The sequence below is a fragment of the Scomber japonicus genome, chromosome 15 (genome assembly GCF_027409825.1).
Source record: "Scomber japonicus isolate fScoJap1 chromosome 15, fScoJap1.pri, whole genome shotgun sequence".
Taxonomy (NCBI): Eukaryota; Metazoa; Chordata; class Actinopteri; order Scombriformes; family Scombridae; genus Scomber; species Scomber japonicus.
Window position 1 is genome coordinate 24,947,109 of NC_070592.1, and position 23,215 is coordinate 24,970,323.

At 39.2% G+C, this 23,215-nt stretch overlaps 1 protein-coding gene across 1 annotated transcript; it reads left to right on the forward strand.

Moving 5' to 3' along the window:
* The first annotated feature begins 1,022 nt into the window (after positions 1 to 1,022).
* Positions 1,023 to 22,966, forward strand: LOC128373949 (collagen alpha-1(IX) chain-like). The gene is made up of 38 exons (XM_053334151.1): positions 1,023 to 1,051; positions 1,827 to 1,912; positions 3,488 to 3,559; positions 4,752 to 4,881; positions 7,143 to 7,539; positions 7,915 to 7,995; positions 9,992 to 10,009; positions 10,478 to 10,567; positions 10,696 to 10,731; positions 13,825 to 13,896; positions 14,257 to 14,301; positions 14,400 to 14,435; positions 14,539 to 14,562; positions 14,677 to 14,730; positions 15,626 to 15,697; positions 16,236 to 16,274; positions 16,479 to 16,535; positions 17,229 to 17,282; positions 17,486 to 17,539; positions 17,630 to 17,683; positions 17,791 to 17,844; positions 17,951 to 18,004; positions 18,102 to 18,155; positions 18,275 to 18,328; positions 18,842 to 18,895; positions 19,701 to 19,745; positions 19,894 to 19,947; positions 20,050 to 20,103; positions 20,312 to 20,365; positions 20,525 to 20,596; positions 20,699 to 20,734; positions 20,831 to 20,875; positions 20,994 to 21,026; positions 21,231 to 21,377; positions 21,650 to 21,704; positions 21,813 to 22,007; positions 22,513 to 22,599; positions 22,699 to 22,966. Exons 1-38 carry the CDS (start codon positions 1,023 to 1,025, stop codon positions 22,899 to 22,901), a joined length of 2,850 nt encoding a protein of 949 aa, XP_053190126.1. The 3' UTR covers positions 22,902 to 22,966.
* Positions 22,967 to 23,215: the final 249 nt, after the last annotated feature.

Genomic DNA, 23,215 nt, shown 5'->3' on the forward strand with positions numbered 1-23,215 from the left:
AATAGACTGGCTGATGTCGCTACTTCTTTGATTGGTCACTATGAATACTGACCACCACAGTTGAAGCCAGGCCTGAGAGAACAAAATAATGATAATAGCTCATTCTCCATTTTTTTTAACCACTTGGACTTAGACAATGTAGCAAAAGCCTGTTTAGACCAACTTTCAGATTTGTGTTACCTTTATTTGGCTTATGAAAACACTGATATTTCTCCATCGAAGATCATATTAGACCAGGTTCTGATTTTTTTTTAGATCGCCAATGAGACTCCAGAGAGTCACTGAAATACAGTTTCAGATTTGTAAAACCTTTATTTGGCTGATAAAAACAGTAAAAAAGGGCAACTTCACTGATATTTCTCCATCTAGGCCACATTAGACCAGGTTTAGATAAAAAAAGCCACTATATTTAACATATCTGGACTACATTGCCAAGGAGACTCCAGAGAGTCAGTAAAGGTTTCCCATTTGTGAAACTTTTTTTTGAGTGCAAGTTTTGAGACTAATTAAATGCCATATACACACACACACCATCACCCATATACTCCTCAAGCAAAGAGTTAACACACTGGTGATAGGTTCTGCCCTCATCACCGCCCCCACATCATCTGTTTCCCCAGCTACAACCTTTGCCTTTCAAAGATGGTCTTGTCACCATCACTCATATTGATGTTGATGATGGATTTGGGATTGCTGTGAAGGGTTGTCACAGTTGAGGACACACAGAAAAGGAAGCTAAAGGAGGAGAGCGTGAGTGAAAGTGTGGACAAAATGTAACCATGCTTAGACATGTGTACTGCTGTGTAAGATCACCTTGAAAAAGCTGCATGACTGCTACTATCATTTATTACCCACCTTCTCCAGAAACCCACATCTGCACTTTTACTGTATGCAATGGTACATCACTATATCTGTGTTTATTTATGTATTTAGTTAATATAAATTATTCCTGGGATCATATTCTCATATCCTATCCTGGTGATTGTCTCTGATTTGGAGACAAGGCTGAATTAAGGGCAGAAATGTCATTGGTCAAGTTGGATCTGAACGGGTAGTGCAGTTTTAAAAGAGAAAGATGAGAGCTCAAAAGGACTACAAGTCACACTCGCCTAGCCTAAAAATAGCCTTACTCATTTAAAGCTACAGAACCAAACAGTTAGCTAGCCTGCTAATCCGTCAGTGTCATGGATGCTATAGCTATTTGACAATGGAAAATATAATTATTTTATAGACGAAACAAACCCAACTTAAAGGTTTTTTTTTTCTTTTTTACAAAGCTTTTTCAGCAAGTGGAATTTTCTCAGTTTCTAATATATAAGATCAGTTATGAACAAATGCTGTACGCTACATAGTTGCTGAGAAGGTTGAAAGTTCTGGAAAAAGTTAGCAGGTTGACCTTGATTTGTCAGACTAATATAGGCTAATAGAGGCTTTACTTTCTTACTTTTTCATATTTTTAGGATATGTGAGGCAATCGCAATCCAAGCCAACCTCTGAATTTAGCTAACTAGTTAAGCTAACTAGCATGGCTCACCCTCCAAACCAATTTAATTTGAACTAAGCTATTCAGTTCATATCATGACCGTCTCATTTGCCTCTTATAGTCATACACCATTGATAGTAATATTTTTGTATTTGTACTGGAAGGTAACACAAATACAATTTTGAAAACACGGTGTAAACTTCTTCTTTACTTCTATGTGTTCAGGACAACCGCAGATCTTCTCATCATCCCTGTGGTGTTTTATTGATTCAGACACAAAGGAACTGTCAAAGTCCATTAGACACATGACTGAATACTGATTTTCTCTATCATTCCTGAACAGGAAAGAACCACGTCATCTATCGATGTCGAAGTTCTCCCCCGTCCGTATTGCTCTGCTGTCCCTCCTCCTCGCTCCAGCACTTGGACGTAAGTCACCCGAAGCGCAATGCACAATCACTGACACATCACAAACTCAACGTACCATACAGTGCACAGACGTCACCATTACTGTCCATCTGTTTGTCATGTAAACACAGACAAAGACAACATGGGTTAATGTTAAAACCTGTGTGTTGACTGTTGCTGGGCCATTCTCTTTATCAGAAGGAAAGGCCAGAAATAGCAGATGTGCCGTGCTGGTCTGTGTCGTAGGATTAAATCAGATTAAATGTCCCCTCTGATAATCACAAACCCATTCTCTGCAGTTGTTTGGGGACACAATAAATCTAACATGAGTCCACAGCGAGTGTCAGATACAGTAGGTGTACTGCTTTTAGAACATTCACCTCATTGTCATGGCGCACATGCAACTGCACGTGACATCTTAATTGTGGTTCATCTCTCGCTCGTTGCACTAATGACTGGCTTCTCTGAGCGTAATGCCGCGGCAGGCAGTAACTTTAACAACTTGAGGCCCACATGCACAGTCAGATAAGTGTTTAGTCGTAGTAAATATGGGATTATAAATACCGTCTCACCACTTTATCTCGTTTCTCAGCAGTTATGAGGGATCTGAGAACGGCTTCCAGATGTGTTGTGTTCACACTGCACACTGTAAATGAGCTGACTCAGGTTATTGACTGGGGAGCCCCTCTGGCTGTCACACCATACTTGTTCCACAGTTTTTAAAGAGGCTTTTCCCGTTTAGAAGTGCAATTTAGCCGCTCAAGTAGAGCGCCCTCTTGTGATACATCCTAGGAATTGATTTTCCACTGCAAGAAAAAAAAAACAGCAGAGGTGAAGTGTTTGAGATTTTATTTAAATAGTATACGTAATATCAAACAGCCTAAATGAGCCCTTATTACAGAAAGAAAGTTTTCTGAAGTCACACATAGTTTATATTAATGTCAGTTTCTTAATGGCAAAGAGAAACTGGGCCACTCTTTTATTTAATAGATTAACAACACAAAAACCCTGCCAACATAATTTTTCATTTTTTTAAACAAACAACAGAGAAATATAATTAATAAAAGCAGAAATCAAATGGCAGCATGATGTATTACAAGCTGCAGTTTCCAACAAAGGAGACTTCCATCTTTATAAATCATACACACATAAATAAAAGGGGAAGTTTCTATCTGCCATATTGACCTTCTTCTAAGATGTTTCTGATGACATATGGCTTTGGCTTTACGTGCCCACAGTCATGCAACAGTAGCCGGCTGTATTTATCAACATTACGTTTCCATCTGTGATGACATATTTGGATCAAAAGGAGTGTCTGCATTATAAATCTCAAAGGCTGTGTCTCTGTGTTGATGCTTTGAAATGTGTGAATATGTGAAACACTGTAAGTGTGGTTGTAAAAGAGCCCCACATTAAAAATGCACCACAGTGCATTGTGACGTTAATCTAGTCTGGCATTAAAGACCTTGCTTCTCCCTTGTTTCTGTCTCCTGGAGTACGCTGACTGAATTAAACAGACTGATGATATATTGCTTTTGATGAATTTAGCAGAAAACTAGCGTAACAAGATTACTGCTGTTCGTTTTGTCCTATCAGAACTGGACCTGAGCCGCTTGGATGGAGATACCGTCTGCCCACCTATGAGAAGCGGACAAGATGACCTTCCAGGTGAAACTTTCTTTTTGGTGATACTGGAACACGTGGTGATGATCATAGCTGGGGTGGGGTTCAAACAAAAGTACAAGCAGCATTTTTAAAAACCACAAGTCTAAGCCACTAAAATCCCTGAAGAGAAAATAGACTATCTAAAAGGAAGGTGGTAAGTTTAATTAGTTGAACAGGGTGGGCCGCCTAATGCCCCAAGACACCTTCAGATTTCAAATGAGGCAAATAAAATGTTCCACTTGAACTTTACAGATTTTTTTTTCAGTCGGAACAATTCGAACTCAGCAAGATGGTAATTGCTCACCACTGGCCTGTTTGAAACACTTCACTCCTTTGACACAGCTGTACACATTCTGCTCTGTGGTTGGATGAAGTGATGTGTGATTCTTTTTTTTTTTTTTTTAAGTTGTTAATTTCAAATGGGATTGAAGGTTATTTATTATGTTGCTACCTCATCTTGTTGTCTCGTCGTAAGCTTTATGATAATAATAAATAATTATCCCATTAAGATGATTAAATGTTCCAAGTATCCAAAGTGGTTTTTCCTTAGTCACAAGAAACCTTGGCAGCTTTGTGGATATCACAAAATATCTGTCTTGATAACCAATTAACTATATATATTTATTATCATACTGCATAACCTGAAATGTTGTTATTCATAAATAAAAAGTGACTCAATCATTCAATGAATAAACTCATTACATAACATTAATTATTTATTTATTTCAATTTTCATTATTTTTCCCTTTTAGTTTATCACTACTTTTTAAAGGAGATGATGAAAACAAGGACATATGATGATTTAATTAATGTATACTTGTGTATTTGAGTTTAATGACCAACCTAATCTTAACAGGCAATATCATTTTTCCTCATCATTTAATCATTCTTACAGAAAAACGCCTAATAGCACTCATGCACTAACAGTGTTAGTAGTGGTGCTAATCCTAATGCTTACAATTCTAATGTGAACGCTAATAATCAATCAACTACCACTGTAGCAGCTAGTACTGCTATTATCAATAACAGCAGCAGCTACAAAAGTGTTCATTACTGCTAATTGAATTAATAGTGCTTCTAATACTGGTTAATATGATTGTTATTTCACTGTATCATTACTATATTGATCATAAACAGTATATACACTATTATAACCATCACCATAATCATGTGCATCATTCATTCCCCATTGTAGGTTTTGATCTGATCACACAGTTCCAGCTGGATGTGATCCCTCTGAAAGGTGTGAGGAAGGTAGACGGCTCTACTCCCCACCAGGTGGCCTACCGCCTCGACAAGGAGGCCAACTTCCAAATTCCAACCATGTAAGTACAGTAAAGAAAGGTTTTAAAAAGAAAAACAGACAAAAACACACACAAATGTCAGAGAGCAGCAGTGGTCTCCCGATGCAGGTGTTGCATTATTACAGGTCCAGCACAGATGTTACTGCATGGCAAGCAGCATATAATTGGTAGAGAAAAAACATGTCTGAACCTATTTAGTTACTCTTAGACCACAAAGGCATTTCTTGTAATGTGTGTCAGTGGAGAGATTGGAAAAGCACCACTTAAATGTGTTTAAAGATTTTCTATCTGTGGGAGATGTAAAGAGATGTATTTCACTGTGCCTTTTTGGTAATGATTTATCTTCCGCTGTACACACTCCTGAACTAGAATGAGAGTAAAATATCAGGTGCTGACAACATCACTGCCTCCCTGCCTGTGAAGATTTTACCTAGTTTGTAATTAAAGGTTAGTCAGAGCAGCATTGTTGGATTTACCCAGTTTGGTGGCCTTAGGGTAATTATGCACTATCATGGGCTGCTATTGGAATAGCCCATCCCCTTGGAAAAATGAAAAACAAAGATATACACTTTTCATACAATAAGCAAATGAATAAAATATTCCAATGGCGAAACAGAAAATTGACAACTTTGATAATTGGTAATTGAACTATTTAAGAGGGTATTTGGGTGGCAATTTAGTCTTTCACCCCCAAAGATTTGGAGGACTGGCAGTATTTTTATAAGTCAAAATTTAAGCAGCTGAGATATCTAGACTTGTAATATAACCACTCTTGGGTCACTGCATCCTACATTTCCCTTAATGCAACCGATAGCATTTTCTCTCCGGCTCGTCCTTACATGATATACGTCCACTTCTTTCAAAGACCATAGTTCCACTTACTAACGCATGCTGTAAAGTATAAATGTGTCATCTTTAAGTCCATGCCCCTGTCACATGACTATGTACACTAATCAGGGTCATTTTTCCAGTCTTGACAAAAGATCCAGGGCCACAGAAGACCTGAGTAGTGCTCCCCATTGCAAATTGGTGTGGTGACCCTTTATATAATTTATCAAAAGCAAAAAGCAAAAATGGCAAACTATTCATTAGTTACAGCTTCCGAAATGTGAGGATTTTGTATCACTGTCAATTGAATGCTTTAGTATGTATGTTGGACTGTTGGTCAGACAAGACAAGCAATTTGAAGATGTTGTACTGGACTGGACATTTGTGTTAATGAATAATTCAAACATGTAAGTTGTAGCCCTGGTATACTGATTTTGACTTAGTGTTTTGCATTTCATATAACACAAATGAACAGCATGCGGTTCAATACGTCATTATAAATAACTGAAGCAGGACAGAGTGTGCAGGTTAGAGCCTGCATCACTTTACATAACCAAAGACGTCTCCTGGTGTTTCCCAGTGTGCCTGCTCCGCTCTGTTTTGGCTAATCTTTTCCTGCAGGCCAGCTTTCTCAGAAGCTGTTATGTAACTCGCTGGCACCCTGTATCTACGCCACTCGGGCCTATCACACTGAATGTAAATACGTGTTTATTCCCCCACGAGTCCAGTGACACAGACTGCGCTTTGAAGTCTGTCCCTGCCAGCAAGCCTTCAGCTGCACTCCCTCTCCTTCGTCTTCTTCTTCTGCAGGGCAAAAGCAGCACATACTTTACATTTTCTCACCTCAGGCAAAGAAGCCAGAGAGTGGTCTTCATTTGTTTTATTGGGTTACAGGAAACTCCTTCTTTATTGCCTCACCTTGATCGTTTACAAGATGGTAAAAGCCCGGCTGCAGCGCCGATCTATGAATGCACCACCTACTGAGAATCTGGCTTGTTAAAAACACAGAGAGCTCCAGACTGCGGATGCTAACCAGGGCTGCACGTTGTAATTGAAATAGTGATTTATGCACTGAGGCAGCCCTCTTCCACAGTATCTCATTTGTGATATAATAGCATGCCTTAAAACCTATCTTTGATTCTTTTGAAGCATGTAGCTTGAATTCATTTGTATTTGAATCTCAAAGACAGTGGTGATGGACCTTTGATGTTATTTTTAGTGTGCGTTTGATTTGAAGATAGTTCTGCTTGTTATTATGTGATCATGAATTAACTTTGACATGTAATATATACATTTGAAAATTGGCTGGGTGAAGGAAGACTTTTCCTTTGAGTGTCAGTCAGTACAAGCACACTATAATATGCTTCTTGAAATTTGAATGTTCTGTTGGTAGTAGGTAGTACCCCAATACTTCAAATACTGATTTGACACCCGTTTCTTAATTCCCCTCTCAGGCTGAACTTTCCCCGTGGTTTCCCTGATGAGTACTCCTTCATGGCGACCTTCCGCATGATAAAGAACACAGTGAACAAGGTGTGGAATGTCTGGCAAGTAGTCGATGAAGATGGCTACAAACAAGCCGGACTCAGGCTGAATGGAGACCAGCAGGCTCTGGAATACTTCCTGATGGGCGCCGATGGCAACCTGCAGACCGTAACCTTCCCTGGCCTTTCTGTGCTCTTCAATACCAAGTGGCACAAGGTGATGATCGGCGTGGAGCGCGACCAGGTCACCCTGTACGTGGACTGCCAACCGGTGGATCAGAAACCCATCAAGGGCAAAGGCCCCATCAACACAGAGGGAGACACTCTTATTGGCAGGCTGGATGCTGATCCAGACGCCTCCGTAGTGGTAAGCAAGGATGGAGAATTGCCTGCTGTATTTAATCCCGTTCAGTGACTCTCCTTACAAACTACCAGTGAAATAGTGCTTTCTGCGAACAAACATGCCCAGGTTTATATGTGTGCTGAGCTCTGCTATAATTCTGAAGTGCTGCTGTCACAGCAAAGCTGCTCAGCTGGATTCTAGTGGGAAAAAAAACCTTAATCCCTGCAGAAAATCACATTGGTGGAAAATCAAGCTCAACAGCCCATACAGGGCACTGATTCAAAACTACAAAGAAATAACTGCGCCATGAAGAAGCATTTCAAGATTTTTTTCTCAGTGTCACATCTGAAAATGAATGCCACATTTTGCATATGCACTAACAGCAACACTTCTTTGCAGTTTGAGCTCCAGTGGATGTTGATTCACTGCGACCCAAAGAGAGCCCAGAGAGAGAGCTGCAATGAGCTGCCTGCCACCGAGGTACAGTAACAAGGATTCGGATCTGCTCAGCATCTGCTGTGGTTTGTGGTTTTATTCAGGTTGAAAGGAAACAAGGCAGAAATGCTGAGATGGAGTTGCAGAAGTGTAACAAATACTTTGCCAAGCAGTTTCCTCAAGTGCATCCAGAGGTTGTAGTTCCACACCACAACATTTTGCCAGTTGACTGTCAAACAGCAGATTGGAGTTTTTTGTTCTACAAACATTTCCTTGAGGCAGAGCTGTTTAAATCCAGACAGACATGATCTCACTGGCTGTGTTCAACCTCAGTATATGGAGCCAAAACACAAAAGTCAGTTAGCTAACCAGTAAACTTTGATAACAAAGGGGAGGTGTGATCAAATTAAAAGTGTGAGATCAAAACTTGCATAGTATGGAAAATGCCAGACATGTGTGGTTACAATAACATTCAAATTCAGCCAGGAATGGTATGTACCACAGCTTGTGCAGCAAGAAAACAACTAGAACAGTACCATATGTAGCCTTCCTACAACACTGTCCATTTGCACAGGTATATCGAAATTGCAAAGAATTGCACAAACTGTATCCACACTTACAAATTGTGCAAAGTTGAATTAAACATCTCAGTGACGGTTACATGTGGTATAATAGGCAGTTATTCAGCAAGTAACATATGTTGCCCTAACTAATATACTGTACAGTACCTTTTGCAATTGCAGCCTCACAACCTGCTGCTGCCTGAGCATCTGATAGGATGCAATGTAACACCTGCCAGCTGCTGTCTAAGACTATTAAAAAGACTTATTTCTCCACTCGTTGTTGCCATGCAACACACAAGTTGGCAAAACCAAACAGGGTGTACTCTTGTTATACACTATTTGCAATTTTGGAAGGTCAGCAGGCTTACTAACAAGGCTACATAGCTAACTACAACTACATCAAAGTTGGAAGTGGTTGTAGTAGCTAGCGTAACAAGTTAACCAAACTAGTGTAGCTTTGCATTTATTTGATTAAAAAAGCAAAAGGTTTCATAAGTTAGCACTGGCTTTTTTAATATGGTTTATGTTGTTAAGGCACAATGTTACTCTTAAGTAACAATTCTGAAATGGCAATGGCAGGATCCATGTCAAATGTGAGTTATCCTAATTAGTATTCATGTCAACATGCAGGTTGTAATTACTACTGGGAAATGTTACTGAACGCTCTGATTCAGACTTTGTACTTATTAATATTACCCATTATCAAGGTAATTATACCCTAATGGATTGGGGACAATGTTTTGTTGTCAATTCACTGTATTTTTTTACCTTTGCAAAACCAATTCTGCAATCATTTAACAGTTACAAATTGTAAACATGGGTATTTTTCAGCATTAGGGTGGATGGGGAACATTCAATATTATAAACCTGGGAGAAAGTATTTGTGTTTCTATATCTCTACAGGACATTCTGTGTGTCATAATATATATAGTGAAAAGGCACCCTGAAATGAACACACACAGATTGTGTAATGTATTGCTGTGTAATGTAATGCTGTATAGGGCTTATAGCATTTATGATTCAATATTATCTTTCAATTCAGCATCGATTTCGCAAAATGATGAGATAATGAGATTTCTGCCTCAGAGAAATACTTGTAGCCCATAATGAAAATGCCACTCTGCTGTCTCACTTCTCATTCTGTGAAAAGCTTGCAATGCAATGAATTAGGATTAGCTAGAGAGTGTTTTTTATTCAATCACCTTCATCGAGATGCAAATGTTTCTACCCACTGTAGACAGAAATATTTCCTGGCCTGGTGCGCTCTATTAGATTTCAGGCTAACATGTCTGCATCGAGCTGTGAAGTGGTTCTGTACATGGGGAGTGTTAGTACTATGGGCTGTGTATTGAAATGACAGCATGATATACTCACTACTATGATTATGAACAGGTTCGCTTCTGCTGACACTTTTGGTGAGGGTGGTGTGACTACTTTCACTAACTCTCCATTTATCTGATTTCTTCTTGCTTCTTCAGATGTATGCCAATGCTGAGGTATTTATTCATTTCTACTCTACCTTCTTTATGCTTTGTGATTTGAAGCCAATAATCTACTTCAGTGCTTCAGTGCCTAATTACCTCATTGCTTTGTTCTATATCTCATTTATGGTGGTGGTTTTGTTTGTATTTTAAGGGTGGTGTACATAGACATTCATACATTTTTGTACCAATTCACATGAACCCAGCAATGACTGTATACTCTGTATATGTTAGAAGCATGCCTACAAACTGTAAAATAACACAGATACTTCATGAATTTAAGACTCCATTTACAAGAACACATTTATATATACAGTAAGTATCATTTATATTCAGTTGACCTCTTTAGCCCAAGCCTTTATCCCATTTTCTGTTTTGTTACAATGTAAAAAAAAAAATTGACCATCCAATCCTTCAAGGTGTATCTATAGTTTTTATGAGTAGTATCTATCCCATTTGTTGACTGACTGTCTTCTCTAACAGCCTGACAGATCAGTCCAAGGCCCCCCCGGAGCCCCTGGCCCAGAGGGCCCCCGTGGGTCCCCAGGAGAAAATGGCAGAGATGGAAGAGATGTAAGTGTTTCCCTCTTAAAAACAAGCATTCTTTCTACAAAATGTCTTCAGTACCTTTAAGATACAGCAAGTGTTCTGCTCTCTACATCTTTGCTTCCTTTGACTGTGTTGTTCCATCAACTCTCCAGGGTCTTCCGGGGTCTTCTGGCAGCCCAGGCTCTCCTGTAAGTATTAAATGATGTACTGACAAAATATTTTGCAGGATGTTGAACCATTCTTCCTCTCTGTGCAATTGTTTGTTTGCCATGTGATACCTCTGGGGAAGGATTCTTTTAATGTCAAGCATTTCAAAGAATTTCAAAACCGTACCTTTCTACTGATGACATATTTTTGTAGGTCAACCCAGGAGTTACTTCTGTTAGAGGGTCCCCATAGCCAGAATTCCAATGAAAGTTTTGCCCTGGATTTAGGGTAAATAGCATTCACTGGCTCATTAAATTCAAAGAGATCATCTTTATAAATCTACATTTTCAACCACAATTCTGCATAAGCCTAATACTAACACATGGCCTAAACCCTATGGCCATGCCAAACTTGAGACCCAAACCTGACTTAACACTGGGATCTAAAATCCTGTTTTATAATATCCATGACTGATCGTTAGCTTGGAATAATGCAACTCACTGGCTACACTGTGTCATTTTATTTGAGTATCATAATTCTGAGTATGTAATGTCTGCAATATTACCTCTAAAATACACTTAATGCAATGAAAACTGTACTGTGCATGACATGTATACTTCTTAGTAATCCCACAATCCAATGCATTTTATAGTCAGTGATGAGCCAAAAATGACAATGATTTATGAATCTTGCGAATCTCAGTTTACTCCTCATTAAAGAACAAGGTAGTGAGCCAACAGTGACTTCAGACTAAACCTCCGTCTCATTGCGTCTTCCCATTGGACATTTCATATCCACTGGAAACACATGACATGCATGGACAAAAGGGATTGGCACAATGAGAGAAAGTAGGAGTAACATTTCTTCATGAATAAAATGTACTGTGGCCTGGGGGTTTAATTGCAATGTCCTTGATTTGAGTTCAGCCAGGACTTTTTGTTCCATGTCATCTGTCCTTGCTCCCCACATTTCCAGTCTGCCTCTTCTGTTAACTATCATAAAATAAAGGTGAAAATAAAACATTTATCCTGGAAATACTAAAAATATTAATTTGAAAACAATCATATCTGAACTCTAATCTTTGCACAATAAAGCAGCCCAAACAAATCAGTGCATCATTCATTCTATTCATATTTAATAGAGAATCCAATTAATTTAATTAATGTTATCCATATTAATGTATGAGCTTGGATATCAATAGAAGTGGGGGTTTTTTCAACAAAGTATTTTGGAAAATAATAAGGCTCAATTTGCAGCACGAAGTGTAACTCGCTGTATGAGTGTATTGGGAAAGAAAACTGTTTTTTGGCTTAAGAACACCACCTTTTAATCTACAGTGTAAATCTATTTTATTGTACTCATCAACAGCACAGTGTAAGCAAGCTAATAGTAAAGACCCACTGAATAGGGTATAATGCAAGGTTCACACTTACTCACACACAAAGTGAATAGCCTCTCAAAGCATTGTGGAACAGCAGACACAGAACCGACTGAAAAACTGATAAAAGAAAAAGTGATACAGTTGTCCTGTATGAGAGAAAATAGTCTTTGCCTGCAATAGATACAGTTAATGTCTGAGGAGAGGAAGATCATTATTGCAGTTTCTGGGATTTTCTTCATATATGTTTCTTCCAGAGCTATAAAAATGAAACACTGTTGGATACAAAGTCACAAAGTGTAACCCTAACCCTAAATTCCTTTGTGTTCACACATATATTCCTCAAATAGTGTTTGTTAAACAACAAGCTACTTGCTAACTTGTTAAACAGCAGGCTACTCGCTAACTTGTTAACCAGCAGGCTACTCACTAACTTGATAACTAGCAAGCTACTCACTAATTTGTTAAACAGCAGGCTGCTCACTAACTTGTTAACGAGCAGGCTACTCAATAACTTGTTAACCAGCAAGCTACTCACTAACTTATTAACTAGCAAGCTACTCACTAACTTGTTAACCAGAAGGCGACTCACTAACTATTTAACCAGCGGGCTACTCACTAACTTGTTAGGCTTGCCAACTTGTAAACCAGCAGGTTACTTGCTAACTTGTTAACCTGCAAGCTACTCGCTAACTTGTTAACCAGCAAGCTACTCGCTAACTTAACCAGCAGACTAGTCTTGCCAACTTGTAAACCAGCAGGCTACTTGCTAACTTTTTAATCTGCAAGCTACTCGCTAACTTGTTAACCAGCAAGCTACTTGCTAACTTAACCAGCAGACTAGTCTTGCTAACTTGTTAAACAGTAGGCTACTCACTAACTTGTTAAACAGCAGGCTACTTGATAACTTGTTAACCAGCAAGCTACTCACTAACTTGTTAACTAGCAAGCTACTCACTAACTTGTTAACCAGAAGGCGACTCACTAACTATTCAGCCAGCAGGCTACTCACTAACTTGTTAGGCTTGCCAACTTGTAAACCAGCAGGCTACTTGCTAACTTGTTAACCTGCAAGCTACTCACTAACTTGTTAACCAGCAAGCTACTTGCTAACTTAACCAGCAGACTAGTCTTGCTAACTTGTTATCCAGCAGGCTACTGGCTAACTTGTTAATCAGCTACTTGCTAACTTAAACAGCAGGCTACTTGCTAACTTGTTAACCAGCAAGCTATTTGCTAACTTAAACAGCAGGTTACTTGCTAACTTGTTAACCAGCAAGCTAATTGCTAACTTGTTAACTTGCTTTGTTTGCTTCTAATGGGCAAACAATAGGAAAACATTTTTTAACTTCCTTTAACCTTTTGAATGATCAACTTACTGTAGGCTCCTGTACATTGAATTAGCTTTTTATTCCTTTCATTATAGGCTTCTTGAAAGCCATACTTATTTTGCACTTATGTGACTGAAAATAGAACATTTTAGCAGCTGTAACTGATTGAACCTGATAGTTACCTGGAGGCGACGTGTTTACTGCTGCCTCTGTCATTAATCGTAGCTCTTCCCATCCAGCCCCATTGTTATCTGCATAGCCTTACACAAGCCTGGGTTGTCGTTGATCTTAGTAACAACCAGAGCAGCCCACCTTTCATTGATTAAATGTTGACTGTCACTGCCTCTGTGTATCTTAGCAACACTGTGAGGAGATGCAGGGAGGAGATAAAGCTGTTTTATTCTTGTGTTGTGTCTGTTTCCTAGGGCAGCAAAGGGGAGCAGGGAGAGATCGGTCTTCCTGGACAGAGAGGATTGCCTGGCCTTCCAGGATCTACTGTAGGAAACTTTACCTCCCCCTCTGACACACACTCTTTATTATATCTGCCAGAACTGTCTTTGTGTGTGTGTGTGTGTGTGTGTGTGTGTGTGTGTGTGTGTGTGTGTGTGTGTGTGTGTGTGTGTGTGGGTTTGCATGTTTGTGTGTATTCTCCTGAGTCCCATGCCTATCGAGAAATATAGAAAATATGAGCTAAATCCACAACAGTGAGCGTTTTTTGTCGTGTTGAGTTTCAGGGCCAAGTGTTAACTTCAATAAAGGTTGGCACTAAGGTGTGTGTTGGATTGAGTGTGAGTGTGTGAGGTGAGTCTAGGGAACAGGTGTCAACATTGATTTGATTGGGTGTTTGTTGTCTACAGGGTTCTTCTGGGCCAATGGGTCCCAGAGGGCCTGTGGGAGAGAGAGTGAGTAACCATTTACTTTTAAATCATCCAGTTCTCATTTTTCATTTCTTTTACAACAAACAGAGAATATTACCTTTTTTTTCTTCCTTTGGTCATAGGGACTTCCTGGTTTTCCTGGGCCCCCAGGTCCAGCTGTAAGTGTCTTATCAATGTTTGATTGCAGTGTTTCTAACTGATGTCTGCATCTTTAAAAAATCTACAAATGACTAATATCTCGTTGTGTCTCTCACTCTACAGGGCCCAGCAAGTGAAGGACCTGCTGTATGTGTTTACAGCTTCTGTGTTCTGTTTTTATCCTAAAATCTTCTTGAAATTATCATTAAATATTATCATAACGTGCCACTGTACCAATCTGTGTGTGTCTGTTTTTGACAGGGACCACCAGGGAAACCAGGAACCCCAGGAGATGAGGGAAATATCGGGCCTGAGGTCAGTTCTAATTAAAACGCACATCTGAGGGGACAAAGCAAACAAACATTTTTAATTTGAATGGATGTTGATATAATAAATGTGAAAATAGTCAGTGGTAGAAAGTATAGTTTAGTAATACTGTATGTCTTCATTTTGATATCCTGGTGCTTAACTGTAGTATTTCTATTTTATGCTACTTCTACTTCATTACATTTCATAAGGAAATATTGACCTGTACTCAGGGCTCTACTAGTTTTTAGCAGTTCCACCAAAGAGTAATTTCCCTCTAAACTACTTAGAGGGTTTTATCTAGATAAAATTAGCCAATATTTCACAAAAAGTTTAGAGCAAAGTCCATGAATTGAATATAAATGTGTGGAGCAGGACTTTGTACTTTCCGACCTCATTAATTTTCTCATGACACCTCACAGATTTATCTTGTGACCCTTTGGAGAGGGACCATCCACTCACTATGAAATCACTGGACTAAAATACCTCGATGTATATACTGTAGTTAAAACTAGGTCCACCTCCATCAGCTACAACAGTACATCAGTAACAATCTTAATAAAGTTGTATACGGTATATCAGAGTGTCAGTTTTCTGCATAATGAGTATTTCTACTTTTGATTCTTTAATTGCATTTTGGTGATAATACCTCTGTACTTTTACTTAAGTAGGATTTTGAACGAGGAACTTATGATACCTTTGATACTGTGCGATGGAGTATATTTACATTGTTGTATAGTCACATTGTGACGCATCAATATGTGGAACCTGTACGTAATATATATTATCAGTTCTAAACAATTGCCACAGTGACATACAGTAAAACTCTTTAGAATATTTTGTATTTGACTTTGTATCAATTCTTTCCTTCTATGTGTTTGATATCACATGATTATATTTGCAGGGTCAACCTGGTCCCAGGGGGTCATCCGGCACCCCAGGACTTCCTGGCCCTCCTGGTCCACCAGGGCCAGTGGTGAGAGTCACACATAACCTTTTTTTTTTGTTGTTGTTGTTAACTTGTGCTATTTTTAAGCATATTCAGATAACAGTGTTTGGGATTACAGCTGGTGGTCAGCATTTTGTGTTGATATTTGCATGTTTGAATTTGACATAGTATTTATTTCCATATTATTCTATTATTATTTATTTCTCTTCAGAATGACTCATAACATGAATTCTGATTAAAAGCCAATGTAGCCCTGATCAAATCTGAAATTTAAAAAGTATACTCAAACTAAATGATTCATATGTATCATGTCAAAGTTGACACTGATTGGTCAATATCAGCCACATACTGAACATCTGCTGTACAGGACTAAACCTTAATCCCTCATACTAACTCATATATTTTTTCTCCAGCTCATATTTCCATGTAAAATCATGAGTGTATGATGGTGTTGCATGCCGCAGTCTCTTTTCACATTACCTCTGTGGGAATCTCTGCTGTGGTGGATTAAGGCAGACATCTAAACGCCTGTGGATGTTTTAGATGTGACTCTGCTGTGTTTTAGGGACCGCCTGGTGCCAGCAATGAGGGAAGTGGGGAAGCTGTGAGTGTTTTAGTCTTTTAACATTGCCAAATGTTTCCTGGATGCATGGCATTTGGATTGGTGACAGTGAATTTCTCATCTAACTGAGTCATTGAAGTTAAGATGCTCTGCAGCAGCCGTGCTTCTTGAGGATCTCTGGCTGTCTGTTTTTGTCGACCCCATGTGTCATTGCCATCCTGCCTGTCTGTCTCTGTGTGTTTGTAGTGTCCTGCTGCCTGCCCTGCTGGGCCTCAGGGGATGAGTGGGCTACCAGGGATGAAGGTGAGGAAAGTCAATAAAGTCATTTACCTACATAAAAGCTAAAATTATAACCATTTTTTATATTAAAGTTGGCAATTTTATTAGCAGAAATGCTAGCATGGCTTTTGATAGCAATGCTCACCATCCACAACTTTGGTCCAGACTCAAATAGTTAAACAAATATTTGAATGAATACCTTTTTGTATAGGTATTTGTGTTCCCCAGAGGATGAATCATGGACATATTATAAGAGCTTTATACTGGACTGAAAATGGGATTGAATGGGATTGACATTTTTGGTGTTTTTAACATTCAAATCAGCACAAATTTCAAGTTTAGTGCTAATTAGCAAATGTTAGCATGATAACAAGGTAAAGCTAAGGTTTTACACTAAATTAAGATAAAACATTGCAAACATGGCCTGCTAAATGTCATTATATAAACATTGTGATTGTGAGCTTGATAGCATGCTGTTTTTAGCATTTAGTTCAAGACACAGTTGTGCGAAGAAAGAAGTTATGTTAGAAATGTTACACCTGTTTCTGTCAGACAGGATATTCTAGGATACATGTGAGGAATCAGGGCGTGGTCTTGTTCTGGAACATTAATTATAATATTTTCATAATGAACCTGTGACACTAATAAAATTAAGTCAAATAAATGTGTTAATTGAGTACATAAAAAAAGGATAACACATTTGATTGTTGCACTCAGGGACACAAAGGTACAGCCGGTGAGAATGGAAAAGATGGAGAGCCTGGAGCGAAGGTATGTACAAGAGTGATAATAGAAACATATGTTGATGAATCATTTTAGCAACACTTTCTTACCTTTAAGACTTGACAACGCAAGGTTCCTCTGTCATTATCTGAAAAGAGATTGATACCAGAGAAGAACAACCTGTGCATAAATTATTTGATTGCAGCCCATTAGCAGTCTTAGTTGATTTGTTACCTTTGTTTTTTCCACAGGGAGAGACTGGACCACTAGGTGCCCAGGGTCCACCAGGTCGCATGGGAGATGATGTAAGCTAAACTTATTCCACAGTCACAGTTTGGGTTGACAATGCTGTAAATATTTATGACAATATGAAACGTGTCTTTTCTCTTTTTTAGGGGCAAAGAGGGCCCATTGGATTCCCTGGAGCCACAGGAGAGAAAGGAGACAGAGTAAGTTCAACCAAAGTCTTTTCACATTTTATAAGCAGGAAGAGCCTAAAGGGGAAGATGTGAGTTCTACACAAAATGTACATATTAAACCTGTTATCTGCTTTTAGGGTCTTCCTGGTTTCAATGGCGTCCCTGGACCCACCGGCCCACCTGGAGCTCCTGTAAGCAGTCTTAGTTTGATCAGCTTTATATATATCCTTTAAGAGCAGCAGCGTGAAATTGGGGGTGAAATTGATAACTAATAAGTGTATTTCTTTCTTCACTCAGGGTGTGGAAGGAATCCGTGGACGACAGGGTTTGGAGGGTCCTAAGGGTGATGATGTGAGTTCCACTATTGTCAATACTCCGCTGAAATGTATTGCAAAACGTAATTGAAAAGACTATTTTTGTTAAAAATCAATGGTTTGATGTTAATTAGGGAGCAGTGGGGCCTCAAGGAGAGCAGGGACCTAAAGGTGAAAAAGGAGATGTTGTAAGTATGCTAATGGATTTGATTGGGTTGGTTAGTTTTATTCTACAGCTTAATTTCTTTAACACAGCACTGGTTTGTGTGTTTTGATCGGGTTATAACTACGTGGTGTGACTTTACAGGGAGAGCCTGGTGCAGATGGCTTGGATGGGCTTCCTGGAGTTGATGGCGCCAAGGTGACGACAAAGCTAATATTCACTATTCAATATGTTAACTTTTTTTCAATGCAATTACCAAAGGGTGTAAAGCCAGTGATAGAATGCTTAGACCATCTTGGTATATATACATTCAAAGCCATTTTAATTGTGGTTGACTGACTAATGTCCATGACACAGTGTTTGCTAGCAATTATAAGCTAGCAGTTATACCAGACCAAAAACAGTTGTATCTGCCAAACACCTGAGTGGACTAAACTGAACCTATTTCTCATGAATTCAACTTTTTGTTTGTTAGAAGAAACATGTATTTTAAAAGTTACCTATTATGGTGCTTTAATTTACATTTTAACATCTTAATGAAAAGTGAAAGAAAATATCCACAAATTAAAAAAGAAAGGTTTTAGGCAAGCAGTGACCCACAAGACAGTAGCTATCTAATGTTGAGTTGTCATTCAAATCAATGAAACACTAATGTGTATCGACCTCTTCATGATTATATATGTTTGCATGACCTTCTAATGTACCCAACAGGGAGAGGCTGGTACTCCTGGAGCTGGTGGTATCAGGGGAATTGTCGGTATTCCAGTAAGTTATTTTCATCTTTAACAATAACAGTCCACTGCAAGTAAGTCAATCATTTACATATTATATTGCTAATTATGATTCCTGGCAGTAAAGTAACTAAAAACCAGGGAAATTAATGAAGGAGAAGCTGATCTCCAAAGCTGCAAACAGTAGCAGGTCAGATAAATAAATCATTAGAGTCAGAGAAGGTAAATGTAAGGTCAAATGCACATCTACTTTTGCTAGTATAGATTTGAGGAGAGAGGCTACAGGTATGATTTGAATAATAAAGCTGAGTCTAGAAACACACAGTAAAACAGTAGATTTTATGCCACTCCAGCATAAAGAAACTACAGTCTCCTCTTTTATTTCCAGGACAGACTATACTATATCAAATCACAGAAAAAAACAGGACTCTTATTAACTAGGCGCTGAACTCAGCAGGAACATGCATTATTAGATAACCTCTATTAAAGACAATGGTGGATGTATATATGTGGGAATATGAACACATGTTCTGTTACTTTTATATATTGAGAAAAAAAACCTTTGGGCTGAGGATCAGTTGATTCAATTTTGGTAATAATCTGGATATATGATATCAAACATCATATGATGATCAGAACTGTGTCAGTGTGTTCATATCTGTTGTTAAATGAAACAAATCAGGACTGAACACAAATGATATACAAACAATACCCAATACACAGAGGTTTGTTTTATACTGTCATACAAGTACTGTATAATGGTTTTAAACCTTCCAGAATAGAAGGATGGAGGAGTGATAGGTTCATTTCCTTTCATATGATGTGTTGTGTGTTTCTAGGGGCTGCCAGGCAAGCAAGGAGTAGTTGGACCCCCTGGTGCGAAGGTAATTGGGATCATCTTCAATTTAATGAAGCATGCCTACATAGTAAATCTAAAATGTGATTGCTGTACCATTAGAACTCAGTTTCTTTGCCAGGCAATGGAGGTAATAAAAATAATCATTTAGAAACACAATTTCTGTGTGAATTTAGGGTGACGATGGTGCTGAAGGACCCACTGGGCCTGTTGGACTTCCTGGAAAAAATGTGAGATCCCCTCCTCCCCCTTCAAACCTCCTGTCACACTCTAATTGTCTGTTTATATGATAATGTGATGCATGAGTCATGTCCTCATCTGTTTTGGTACAGGGTGAGCCTGGACCTGCCGGAGAAGATGGCAAAGCAGGAGATAAAGGATCAACAGTGAGTTCATATTTACTTTCCGTGTGTGTGTGTGTGTATGTGTGTGTGTGTGTGTGTGTGTGTTGGTGTGGGTGGGTGGATGGATGGATGGATGGATGGGTGATTTTAAGGTTTCAGTTTAGTGCTGTTTTATTGATTTCTGTGCTTAAAGAGGTTTAAGGTACATTAGTGTTGTCATGTGTTAACTGTATCTTTAATCTATTTCCAGGGTGAAACAGGAAAACAAGGGCCAGTGGGCCCTGCAGGTCCCCAAGGCATCCAAGTGAGACATTTTTTATCATAAACATACATTAATAATTCAATCATAAAAAATACCAAAGTGTTACCCAAAGCACTCTACAAAGAAAAATAAGTCAATTATATGAACAATAACAATGTTTGAAAAAGTATCAAATTTATGGAATTCATGTGATATTCACAGGGTGACCAGGGAGATAAAGGTAACACAGGCGCTAAAGGAATGAAGGGTCATACTGGACACAAAGGTGACCAGGTTAGACAATCTTTTTTTTTACTAAAGTTACATTGTAAACATAGATCATGTCATGAAAATGTTCAGGTGCAGTGAATACAATATTTATTTATATGTTTTTAGGGACCTATGGGACCAATGGGACCAAAAGGAAGCATGGTAAGAAGCATTCTAATCAATATCTATTCAAATGTATGTACAGACCATGTGCATACTATAATGTAACATACTATAATGTGTTATTTTTGGTACCAGGGGGACACAGGTTTGGCAGGAGATCCCGGTGTCAAAGGAGACCAGGTATGTGTTTTGGAATTTCCCTCTTGAGTTATTTTATTTTTAAGATATACTCTGTTTTTTTTTACGTTTGTGAGTGATTTGAAAAAAAACAACAACAACATTTCTTTCTGACTTTCAGGGCCCTCCTGGTATTACTGGACTTAAAGGAGAGGTATTATTCTGTTTTTGCGACTCTTGCTATAAAAGGAATACTCCCACAGAACAATGTATTTGTATGTATCAGTGTTTACAAAAGAAACACTGAGGGAAGTAACTTTGCAGTATCGATATACAGTACACACACCCCACTGTACTGGATATACACCTACAAACATTGACATAGTAGTCTGTTAATGATTGATCTTTTAACCTTAAGGCTGGCGTGAAGGGCCAGAGAGGAGCAACAGGAGATGAAGGCAGACCAGGCCAGACAGGCCACGAGGGTTTGGCTGGTCCAATGGGTGTTCGAGGGCTGGAGGGAGAACCAGGCCTTCCTGGAACACCAGGCCCCAGAGGTCTACCTGTAAGTGTTGGCATTGCACTAGCACATAGCAGCCAGCCTAGTGGTCTTCAAGTAGCGAATTCATTCGATCATTGGTGGCTGATGAATTGTTGTGCAGAATATTTACTTCCTGTCAATCAAACATGTACATTTAGAGATTTAATAGTATCTTTCAGTTTTAAGCCACCATAACCCACATCTTGTATTCTGCTAATAGATTGTATCTATAGTGGCTGCAACTGTCTGAAACTGGTGGTATCTGAAAAAAATGAGTTTTAATGTTTAACTCACAGGGTCCAGCAGTGAGTAATGAGAAGCTACGGGAAATGTGCTCAGTCATCGTTGAAGGTGCAGTTTGTTGACTTTGTCTACATCTTTTCTGTATGATGATAATATTATTGTGGATAAATACTGCAACTGCTTTTCAGTTTTAAGATTTGTTCTTTGTTCATCTAGAACAATTAGCAGAGTTTAAGAAAGAGCTTCTTAACAAGCCAGCAGCCATTGGTGCCCCTGGTACCCCTGGACTGGCAGGACCTCCCGGCCCTGCTGGACCACCTGGAGCAGCAGGAGCAGCAGGAGCTCCAGGGCCAATGGGTGTCAAAGGCCATCCAGGCTACTTTGGACTTCCAGGTGCACCAGGCAAAAAAGGTCAGTCAGGTGTTTTAAATCTATCTTCCTCTGCTTAATACTGAGCTGTAACAATTCCAGGCATGAGATTACCAAAAGTGCTTTTGTTATTTTCTTCATAAAACCCTTAAGTGGTTTGCAAATATTGTTCATTATATATTTTCACCAGCACCATGATAGATAAGCTGTGCTGCTGTGATAGCTTTCTGCCTTTCCTTTATTTTCCTAGATAGCATCTAGAAATCATATAATGGCAAGCAATTAAATGACGCCTTTAGAGAAAACAAGGCTGGCAGCACACTTTAGTCTCAGCGCACTGAAAGAAGTAATGTAGAGCACTCTGTGGATGGAAGGGATCCATCCATGCATAATATTATACAATCAATGATTCACTAAACAAGGCTGAATCAGAGCAGAGTCATTAAATTTCCTAATTACATCTCCATAACTGTGAAAACAGTATGACTCTCCATTTCATCTCACCATTAATGTGTGTGTCCTCTCGGTGTTCTGCTCCGTTCTGCAGGTGATACAGGAGAAAAAGGAAATAAGGGAGACAAGGGAGAGGATGGTGTTGGAATCAAAGGAAGCACAGGCGCACCAGGTGCACCAGGTAAAGCTATATTCCTGTCATAGTAGTACAAAGTCCAAATATTAAGGTTAATTTCGGTTTTACTTTAAATACTTATCACATTTTGTATCTCCATTGTAGGTGCTCCAGGTGCTCCTGGCATTGGAAAGGATGGAAAAGACGGAAAGAATGGTGAGACAGGAACTCCCGGTGCCCCAGGATCATCCGGTCCAAGGGGTCCCTCAGGGCCACCTGGACTTTGTGACCCATCCACCTGCATAAGCCGACTTCCACCTCTCTACATGCTCAGTGGAAAGAAGTCCGCCAGCTACAAAAACCCATGAGACATCACAGATCATTGACACACTCAGATCTCATCCTGCAGTGACCGACTTTAAAGACTTCTCAGAGGTCCAGGCGTGGTGATCTTTGGGAGTCTCCACTTGAACCACGGATCTAAGAGACACAAAGGGAAACAGAGACAAAGCAACAACTGTAGAATACTGTATAGACGTTTTAACTTGTATGTGATTTTAGTGAGAGCTTATCTGATGGTGTGTACTAAAAGATAGCTACTTGATGCCAAAGAAACTCCCTCCAGCTGACGACAGGCCCGCAGGCCCATGAATTATCCAATTACAACTGTTGACCCCTGGCC

What these genes read in the sequence shown, in the direction of transcription:
- LOC128373949 (XM_053334151.1), top strand. Translation starts at nt 1,023, where the DNA reads ATGTCATTGGTCAAGTTGGATCTGAACGG. An exon ending in ATCCAGACGCCTCCGTAGTG is followed by an intron (nt 7,540 to 7,914) that starts GTAAGCAAGGAT and finishes ACTTCTTTGCAG; the next exon opens with TTTGAGCTCCAGTGGATGTT. An exon ending in CCGGTGTCAAAGGAGACCAG is followed by an intron (nt 20,876 to 20,993) that starts GTATGTGTTTTG and finishes TCTGACTTTCAG; the next exon opens with GGCCCTCCTGGTATTACTGG.